Below are 10,347 nucleotides of genomic sequence, written 5' to 3'. Positions count from 1 at the left end.
CAGCGTTTCATTTAAAGGTGCAGGAGCTGCTGACTCGGACCCCTGCGGTTTAAGACGTTCTCTCTTTGACAACGCGCTCTTTATTCCCCTTCAGAAAACCAACAGGCGCACACTCAAACAAACACAGGTCACCGCGGCTTGTTTTACTTCACACCTTGTGCCGATTACATCACCACGCACTGTGGGTGGTTACGGCCATTCCACCTTAATGCATGCAGACAAAGGAATGCCTCTGTTTAAGATAGCTGGGGTGTGATAGGTCCCATTCAGCGGCTTCACCACCCCGATCCATACCCGTGTCTCTTTCACAGTGCACGTGTGAAGGGACGGGATGGAGACGCAGCCAGATGTTAATGTCGAGAATTAGATCTCGCTAAATGGCGAGGACCTAATAAACGAGCAGCCACGAGCGATGGTAAACATAAGCACCTTCGGTGACCGGAAGGGGAGGAAATGATGTGGTCTGAGCGAAGGTGTGTGAATGTTCTTTGTGTGAGGCCTGTGTGCGTTCAGGTGTGTTGATGAGGCTGCTTTCGGGGACTCGTCTGTCTGACATTAGGCGGCCGAATGTCACCGTCCTCCCTCAGGTTACCTGAGGCTGTTATCGAGCCGGTCACATAAGGTTAATATATACCCTGGATGGTGCAAGCGCTGCCCCCCCCCCCCCCCCCGTGCTGCTTTTACGACCGTGTGAAGCGAAGGGAGGACCGACTTTGAGCCTGGGATCACGGCCTGGTTTAACAGCCAGCAGTTTAGTGGAACATAGAAGCCGCCTGTGTCCATTCAATGCTCACGCACGCCAGTTTAGGCTGTGGCAAGCAGAGGTAAACACCTACTGTGCATAGATGTGTGTGTGTGTGGGGGGTTAATTAAAGAGCCATTCCTGCAGTGGAATAAGGTGGACGTTCACTTCTCCCCTCAGTAAACACGCTGTTTCTGCAGCAGCCACTGCTTAAAGTTTGCTGTCTTCCTCTTTTTTCGTTGTTGTTGAAGGAACAGGCAACGCTGAAAGTAGGAATGTTTGATTCCTGATCCCTCCGGGGAGCTCTCGCCTGGAGAACAGGAAACAAGATAACACGCAACTGTGTGTATATGGGTGTCAACTATGCAAACACAACTGTTGAGGAAAGTTGCTATCAGCGCTACACCTGCCATTGACTGATACCGCGTCACATGCGCTGCAGCGACTGGACGCTGTTGTGTGTATTTACATATGCAAATAACTGTTCGGTTTGTCTTGAATTAAGGCAGTAGTTACTCATGATGCACACACACACACACACACACACACACACACACATGGGCTCCTATAGAACCACACTCGGCCCCCGTGCTGTGGGTGTGTTAGCTTTGTGCACACAAAGCGGAGCCTTTGACTGGAAGCAGAAGAGGATCTGGGCCGCGAGCAGCAGGATTCGACATCGACTTATTTCCTGTCATTGACTGTGGGTCACATGGCGAGTTAAGTGCGTGGGCGCCAGATAGTGGAATGCGTTAAACGGGTGAGGCTCTCGCGGCCAGGCATGCGCACGCGTCCGCGCCTCTATCTGTGTCTCCTCGCCTCCAAGCTTAATCTCAGCCATCGCAGCTCAATGCCTAACCCCAACCCCTGCGCTAATCTGCATGTAATTCACACCGACGCAAAGGACACGCACACGCCCGCTCACACACACGTGCGGGTCCTGGGTCAAACGCTGGGTCTGACAACAGTCCGATCCAGAGTGAGATGGAAGCGTTTAAAGGAACCCTCGTTCACATGCGAGCGTAAGGGGAAAACATGCGCTCGCATACACCCACACACACATACACGCAGTGCAACATTCTATATTTCCCACTGTTGTAAATCTTTATGTGTGAATGATGCTTTGTCGTCCAATCAGATCGGTCCCAGGCCACGCAGGCGTCCCCACCCCTTTGCTGTTTCCCTGCTTCACTCACACTGCTCTGGGTGTGTGTATGTGTGTGTGTGTGTGTGTGTGTGTGTGTGTGTGTGTGTGTGTGTGTGTGTGTGTGTGTGTGTGTGTGTGTGTGTGTTTGTGTGTGTGTGTGTGTGTGTGTTTCTATCCAGCACGTTAGCATATCATAAAGCACGCTGAGCTGTCATTCAGAGTATATCCTCTTATCAACAACCTCATCGTCCACTTCTCCTTTCATTGCACAGTAATGAGAGAGCGCGAGTGCTAGATTTAACTGCTACTTATTTTGTTTTAAAACGGCCTAAATCGCTTTAACCATCGCTGGTAAAGTGAACACGGGACATTTGCCATTTAGGCCAAAGTGAAGTGGGCTGTGACAGGAACACGTATGGGAGCCTGCAGCAAATCGCAGTAGGCCGCTTGCACCAAGTGTGGCCCCACCATAACGACTGCTGCAGACACACACACACACACACACACACACACACACACACACACACACACACACACACACACACACACACACACACACACACACACACACACACATGCACACACGTGTGCCAATAATGTAGCCTTGATGTGGGCTGGTGTGCTGTGTCTGCTTTAAGTGTCTGCAGCTGGAGGCCAAGGCTGCTAGCGGAGCGAAGGAGGGAAAGGAAAGGCAAGAAGAAGACACAGAGGCAAGCAATTACAGATAGAAGGGAAAGAAGAGAGAAGATGAAGAGGAGTCAAAGAGGTTGGGAAGGTTTGCAGCAGGATGTACAGTAGAGAGTCCTGACGAAATGTGGCAACGCTCACAAACATGGGCCAGAAAGCTAAAAATGGAAAGTGGGATATGTTTTAGCGCAGAAGAAGAAGAAGGCCCCCATTAGAGGCTGTGTGTGTGTGTGTGTGTGTGTGTGTGTGTGTGTGTGTGTGTGTGTGTGTGTGTGTGTGTGTGTGTGTCACTCAGCCGCTGTATCTCAGACTATTACTAATCTTCTGAGATGCTCTTTGTTTCACAGTTTCACATGCTCTGAAGCGTATTCACACTAGTCTAAATATTATCATCCATTGATGATAATGATGTAAGTTATATCTCTAATAGTATAAAAAACTGAATACAATGTCAAGAATGTGACGTCTCTGTTGACGTTGAGGTAAAAGCAGTGTGGTGGATGATGCGCTGGCTCCATCTAAAGGAGAGGAGGAAACATGCAGGCGTGAAACGAGCAGTCTTTACATCTGTTTCATGCCTGAATAGAATCAGGTCCATGTGACTTTAGGCCGTTTGTACTAATTCATCTTCCTGCTTATTGTAGTAGCATGTTTGCGTCTAAATCCTGCATCGTGGCCCCCGATGATGAGACAGCTGATCTTTGTCCTCTGACGTTCTGAATAACTGAGAGCAGAGAAAACGATTTGTTTCTGTAGCGGTGCCATCGCTGGACTAGACACTCATTCACGCTGACACAAAGACCCGCTTCACGCGCTCCGTACCGAATAAAACCTCTGACTGTTCATTCAGTCCTCTCTGCACCTCTTTGACTCGGATGCGTTACACGAACAGTCGAGGGACCGTGATATTGATTTAAAAACAACTCCTCACTTCCCTTTTTCTGGGAAAGGAACTAATGTAAAACACATTAACGCGCCTGCTCGTCAGCAAGGTCGGAAAAAACGCAGGAAGGACTAAACTGTCTTCAACCGGCATCACTTCCTTTGGCAGTAAGTCTAGTCTCTAGTAGACGCTGAACGTGTCCGTGGAGTAAAGTCGCCTGTTTTTCAGCCTGGGACCAACAGTGGATTTAAGCGTGGCATTAGAGGCTGAGGACTCTGCTTTCTTAGTCTGACAGCCTGAGGGAGCGGAGCAGCAGACAGCTGGTGTATTGGGATCACTCCTGCCCTGTGTGTCAGAGCTCTCTCTCTCTCTCTCTCTCTCTCTCTCTCTCTCGCTCTCTCTCTCTCTCTTCACCTCTCTCAGGTGGACCTCGTCTCCCTCCTGGCGTGGGAGGGGCCTGGGTGCGCGCAGGCTAAAGCTAGCTCCTCTTATTTCCCAGGCAAATGTTGTCACCACAAACCAGTCACATTTCTCTCCTCCTCTTCCTCCTCCTCCTCCTCCACCTCTATCTCTTTCATTCCTCTCCTCCGTCCTGCATCCCTCACTCCCGGCGTGCCTGTCAGAAGTCCCACACATCCCTGGAGGATAAGATGCCATGGAGGCCACGCTCTACGTCCGCTGGGCTCTGCTGATCCTGACGGGTGAGCGACGCGTGTCACGCTGTCGTGACGGGACGTTGTGCTTCGGTCGCCCGCGTTGTGTAGCTGTTGCTGTGGTTGCTGTGTTTACAGCAGGTTCCCCGGTGGACGGAGGCGGGAGAGGAAGGTTTCTGTGCTTCATAGGAACTCAGTGTTCGCTGAAACTTTCAAAGGTTCTGATTAGAGCATCTGTTTGTCTGAGAACAAATTATTTTAAAATATTGTAAACGGTCCAGAGCCCCTTTTCAGCGTAAAGTTCATTTTTGAAGTCTGACTGTTTGTTTTGCATGTCCTTTCCATAGTCGTCCTCATGTGACTTGACAGAATTAGTCCGAAAACATAACGCTTGGAAAGAAGAAGTGGCCTTTACAGCAGGTCACAGCCCTGTGACACAGGAATAACAGACGTGCGCTGGTATCAGTCACGTGATGAGATAAAAGTCCCCTGAACACAAACGGTCCCCGGCCTCAGTTTCTGACACAAACCCTCCTGCAGAGGCACCGGTCTCCGGCGGCGGGCGACTTTATTTAGTATGCAAACAGCACGGCGTGTGTGTGAGGGCGTTAGTGAATGTGGGTCTCATGTCGGACGTGTGTGTGTGTGTGTGTGTGTGTGTGTGTGTGTGTGTGTGTGTGTGTGTGTGTGTGTGTGTGTGTGTGTGTGTGTGTCTCCTTCGCTGTTGTCCCCAAACAACAACCGTGGTGATACAGGAGTGACTCAGTCAGTGGTCCGACACACACACACACACACACACACACACACACACAAACACACACACACACACACACACACACACACACACACCGTGACAGGGGTCATATATGTATTGTGACCCCTGACACAGTCAGCAGCGATCTGACTGACACCAGAGGAAGAGGATGTGCTGGACCCTGATTTCCATATGAGCTCGTACGTCGAGTTGCCGTTCGCTCGGAGACGAGAAACTCACTCACTTTTCGTGAGCTTCTAGTTTGTTTCACAGCAGCGCTGCCTACTCACATGCTGCCGCTTCACTCAACCTGGCGTTCGACAACACGGCCCGTTAGTTCGGCCTGAAAACTGTCACGGCAAAAAACTAACTATGAAACTGTCAAATGCAAAACGAGGCCCAGAAGAAGCGCGGCGTCAGACTGACCTGGCAACCGGCCACGACCGAGACAAAGCTCACTCTCTGCTTACTGCAGACAGCTCAGGTGTTTGCTTTGCAACAGGTTCTGAGTCAAAGAGACGGCCTCGTCCTCCGTCCGCGTGTGACTGCTTATTGTTCTCATTGTCGGGTCGTCGTCATGTTCTGCGTCTGTAAGTGCTCGTAAGGTCACAAATCCCGCCTCCACCGCAGGCGTCCACTCGGAGCTCATCTACGTCCCGGCGCTGCGTCACCACGGCGTCGAGGGGACGCCGCTGCTCCTCTCCGTGGAGACTCGCTTCCCGCTGGACGCGGTGGACGTCCAGGGGACCTGGTCCCACACCCGGCCCAGCGGCGCCAGGACCACGCTGGTGACCTTCACCAAGGACACGGCCATCACCGACATGACGTACCGCGGCCGGCTGCTCCTCAGACAGCCCAACGCCTCCCTGCTCATCCGGAGGCTGACGCTGGAGGACGAGGGCGTCTATCACCTGAGCCTCAACATAGAGTTTCACAACCAGACGGGCCGGGTCATCAAGCAGGAGCGAGCCATGCACGTGACCGTGGACGGTGAGTGCGACGCCGGCTCTGGCTGTGTGTGTGTGTGTGTGTGTGTGTGTGTGTGTGTGTGTGTGTGTGTGTGTGTGTGTGTGTGTGTGTGTGTGTGTGTGTGAGACTCACCCGTCCTCTCTCCTCCCCAGTCCCCGTTTCCACGCCGGTCGTGGCCAAAACCCCGGCGTACGCGGTGGTGGAGGACAAGGCCAACGTGACCCTGAGCTGCTCCGTGGAGAGGGGCACCCGGGTGGCGTTCAGGTGGCTGCGGGACAACGCGGCGCTGGGCCCCAGCGACCGCTACCACCTCTCGGCGGACAGCTCCACGCTGCTGGTGAGTCCGGTGAGGAAGGAGGACCGGGGCGCGTACCGCTGCGTGGCCAGCAACGCCGTGAGCCGGGCCCAGCACAGCAGCGCCGTGGAGCTCAACGTGTACTGTGAGTGTTGACCTTTGACCTCCCTTCCAGCAAACGTAAGGCTTTCGTATCATTGTTTTTTCTTGACTGAAAACTGATTTGCCACGTGTTAATTGTGTTTCCTTGTTCGCGCTGCCTGGAACATGTGAGGTCATATGTAAATGTCTGCCGGGTCACACTTCTTGTTGAGAACGTGGCGTGTTATGGGATGATATTTGCATATTGCTTATCTCACAGAGCTCTTCTGTTTTAGTCTGGCTGTAGTCGAACTCTGGCTTTTGTGTAGGGATAAAATACCTTTTGTTGATATTTGTGACAGTTATCACAGGTAAAGTACATTTACTTGTGCGCTAATTCAGAGCTCTTACTTGGCTTTAGTCCACCTGTTGAATGTGGGTGTGGGTCAGAACTGCACCACCGGCTCATGTGGCCCATGTCATGTCTCTTTGCATAGACAAAGCGTGTTTGTGTAGCATCCTGACCAGGTAAAGATCATCGAGAAGTTAAGATATTGTAAATCCTTGTTAACAAGTGTTTAAAATGATTTTTAATTCTTGGTCGCTAGTCAATCAAAGAACCAGCAGTGTTTATGAGTAAACGACAGATGGAAGATATCTAATTGTACCTGATTGGAGATTATCACTATCTACTACCAGAATAAGGTGAAATAAAGCACCCTTTGCCCCCCTCACCCCCTGTGGCCCCCCCTGCAGACGGCCCCTACAACCTGGAGGTGAACTCTGGCCAGGGCCTTCGCACAGGGGAGGTGTTCACCATCAACCCGGGGGAGCTGGCCTTCTTCGAGTGCCGGGCCGACTCCAACCCGCCCAACAGCTACGTCTGGATCTCCAAGAGCCGCAACTCCACGCAGGTCATCACCGAGGGCCCGCGGCTGGAGGTGGTCTCCTACAGGCTGGCCCAGGCCGAGGAGTACACGTGCCGGGCCTTCAACAACGCCACGCAGAAGCAGGACGAGGCCCAGTTCACCCTGGTGGTGGCCAGCTTGGGCACCGGTAGGCGGGAGACAGAAACCGTGGGGCGGGATGGGAAAAATGGAGGGCAGTTATGGAAGGTGGGGGTTTATCTCAGTTGCTAGGCTCCTGTATTAAAGATCAGCGGCCGGGAAAGCAAACACGGGACGACAGCTGTTGTGTTTGTTGACCGGGTTTTATAGCGGGCAGAGTTTCTGTGCGCGGGATGTGACATTGATATGTGGCCTTGGTGATAATCAGACGGGCCCAGCAGACGTTTACGGCTCGTTTGTGATGCTTTGCCCTGTTTGCAGGGAAGGAGAAGCACACGGCGGAGGGCGGCGCCGTGTCCCCGCTGGCCGTCATCATCGTCTGCTCCCTGTTCGTCATCGGCTGCATGCTGCTGTTCTTCCTCAGGAGATCCTGCCACCCAAAAAGAGGTGGGCCCACGCGTTGAAGCTAATCGCTAATCGCTAATCATGAGTGGGGAAAAAACTGCCTGTTTGTGGTTATTTCACTCTCTCTCTCTCTCTCTCTCTCTCTCTCTCTCTCTCTCTCTCTCCGTCTCTTTCCGTGACCGACAGTGTTGATGAACATTTACAACAGGTGAGCTCCTTTGCATGTAATGAACACAGGCTCTCGTCAACGCGCTCCCACTTTGCGCCTTTGTGACCTGCTCCTCCTCCCTTCACAGACCACTTTCGGAGCAGAAGAGACCTCATCGCTCAGGTAATTCGCTTCTTCCTCCGAGGGTTAAGTCACTTGTACAAACAAGAGTTCGGAACGCCTATTACCAGGAATCATTGGGCGATATTTACATATACACACGTCTTAGATCATGTGTTGTGAGACAGTATTATCGAGATATTTATTTTTCCACTCACTCGAAATGCTACATGTGAAAAGCAGGTTTCTGATTGGATCTGACCTGTGTCTCACCAGGTCACGAGGACGCCACCGAGGACTTCGGCATCTACGAGTTTGTCTCCATCCCTGGTAAGATGGAGTCCGCGCAGGTAAATTTCCCCTCGTACTTGAGCAAAGATGACTTAACGACGCTGAATAAACAAGCTCCGGCTGAACCCGTTTTGCGGTCGCTGCCCTGCAGGCCTCGTGCAGATCCCTGGCTCGCCTCGAGTCGGTGCAGGACGCGCACACCACCATTTACGACGTGATCCGGCACGTCCCCGAAACCCCCAGCCACAGTTTGCTGAAGTGAGTGGTTTGAGCGGACGCTCCTGTAGCTTTGTCTCCTGAGGTCCGTTACACCTGAAACGGGGCTTTTTTTGGGGGCCCATTCTTTGCACAAGGGACGACGGAGACCTGTGTGGGGACACAGGCTGGTTATGCACTGTTACTGTCCAGAGGTTGGGACAAACACCTTTTATTGTGAAAAGAAAATGTGTGCGTGTTTAACAAATGTGATACTGAATTTTAAATTGTTGGCTTAAAAAATTTATGAAGCCACACGAAGCACATCGGTAGTTATTTTTTACATTAGGCTGCGTTTAAACAGGGAAATAAGTTCCAGTAATAATTAATTAATTCAATATTTAAATGCATGTATTTAATTTTAAACACTTTGTGTCCTATTTAAACATTATCTTCACAAATTAACGTCCAACCCAAAGACAGTCTGCTTTATATGAAGACAAGTGTTATCAAAATTGTTTTTTTTCTTATAAAGGATATTTAGATCTATTGTAAATATTGTACATAGGCTGTTCTGCAGATTCTTTATATACATTGTTCTATATCTATGGTCTGCGCAGTTGTATTTATTCCTATAGAAGCTCTTTACCATTTCTTCAAATGTAGCATTTCCTCTGCTCTGCTCAACATGCACACAAGGCTGAAACAAGAAAAATTATTAACAGTCCCTAATTTATTGTACAGTTTTCATTCACGTGTTTGTTTTTGTACTTAAATAAAGATTGTACTCTTTCCTGTTGTTGGAATGTATGCTTTTTACATACATGCAGTATATTATGCTGTTGTCTCTCTAATTCTTTTGAAAGCAATCACAATTAGAGTTAGGACTTAAAATGAACATTTTCTCTAGAACAGAACCGTTAACTGAAGCCAGCAAAGATGTCAGCTGTTCTGCTCGTTCACAGTCAGTCTTTGTTTCTGATGTTCCTGGCTGTGATGCCTCTTATCGCAAGTGTATCTGTTACTTTTTGTCTCCCAATTGTTGCCGAGCGGTGTCGGTGTGTTCGTGTGCCGTGATGCGGGGACAGGCAGCAACAGACGGACGGTTCAGCGTGTGGCAGCGTCCCTCCGCCTGCTCCCGCTGACACCTGGTCACGAGCAGAGAAAATAAAAACACACACCATGAACACACGCTTGTGTGTGTGTGTGTGTGTGTGTGTGTGTGTGTGTGTGTGTGTGTGTGTGTGTGTGTGTGTGTGTGTGTGTGAAAGTGGGAGGAAGTTATGTAGAAGGAGGAGGAAAGAATTAAAAACAAAGATGTTTTCATGGACAGTTTCTGCTAAAATGTATGTATGTATGTAAGTATTTGCCCCTTCTCTCATTTCCATTATGCATTCTCCAAAGATAATCGAGATAGAAACCTTGAAAATTATTTTATTTGTTTTTTTATTAGAGCTCTTTGCAAATATAAAATAGTTTCTGATGAAGATAATCTACTCTATTATATTTATTACACTTTATCCTATAACATTTTTACTATACCACTTGTATACACTGTATAAGGCATTCATTGTTTAAGAATGATAAATGATTTAGTTGTGAACCTTGTCCTGCTGCTTATCGTGATGCTCCCCTGCATAACAACAAGCAGTTTATTGAATCCAGCTCTAATTATAGCTGGTGGACTGACCGAGTCAGTGTTCGGTGTCTTTGTGGCGGCATCTCCGGGTGGGGGCGGCCATCTGTTCCGTCTCAGTGTGTGCTTTGAGGGAGGCTCAGCGAAGTCCATGACTCCCAAACAAACAACACTGGAGTAAATGCACCTTAGGAGGCTGACCTCACCTTCATTTGACTGGGAAATAGCCCGAGGCATCATTAACCAGGAACTAGAGCTCTTACTGCCTGTTGCTTGCAGCGTGCCGCCCGCTTTTAACCAAGTGCTGCTCGAAATAACACCTGAGGGAGCAATT

The 10,347-nt window shown here is 50.0% G+C and overlaps 1 protein-coding gene across 1 annotated transcript; it reads left to right on the top strand.

The window, feature by feature from the left end:
- Positions 1 to 3,445: 3,445 nt before the first annotated feature.
- On the top strand, positions 3,446 to 9,169 carry hepacam2 (HEPACAM family member 2). The gene is made up of 10 exons (XM_029167246.3): positions 3,446 to 3,626; positions 4,083 to 4,160; positions 5,497 to 5,856; positions 5,988 to 6,275; positions 6,968 to 7,267; positions 7,540 to 7,665; positions 7,810 to 7,831; positions 7,920 to 7,954; positions 8,168 to 8,241; positions 8,334 to 9,169. Exons 2-10 carry the CDS (start codon positions 4,115 to 4,117, stop codon positions 8,442 to 8,444), a joined length of 1,362 nt encoding a protein of 453 aa, XP_029023079.1. The 5' UTR covers positions 3,446 to 3,626; positions 4,083 to 4,114; the 3' UTR covers positions 8,445 to 9,169.
- The last annotated feature ends 1,178 nt before the right edge of the window (positions 9,170 to 10,347 follow it).

The sequence above is a fragment of the Betta splendens genome, chromosome 11, assembly GCF_900634795.4.
Source record: "Betta splendens chromosome 11, fBetSpl5.4, whole genome shotgun sequence".
NCBI classification, from domain to species: Eukaryota; Metazoa; Chordata; class Actinopteri; order Anabantiformes; family Osphronemidae; genus Betta; species Betta splendens.
Note: the sequence above shows the minus strand (reverse complement) of the source record. Positions and strands in the feature narration are given on the sequence as shown.

Coding starts and splice junctions, on each gene's coding strand:
- hepacam2 (XM_029167246.3), top strand. CDS start 4,115: ATGGAGGCCACGCTCTACGTCCGCTGGGCTCTGCTGATCCTGACGG. Junction 7,268..7,539: donor GGTGGCCAGCTTGGGCACCG/GTAGGCGGGAGA, acceptor CCCTGTTTGCAG/GGAAGGAGAAGCACACGGCG. Junction 8,242..8,333: donor GTAAGATGGAGTCCGCGCAG/GTAAATTTCCCC, acceptor GCTGCCCTGCAG/GCCTCGTGCAGATCCCTGGC.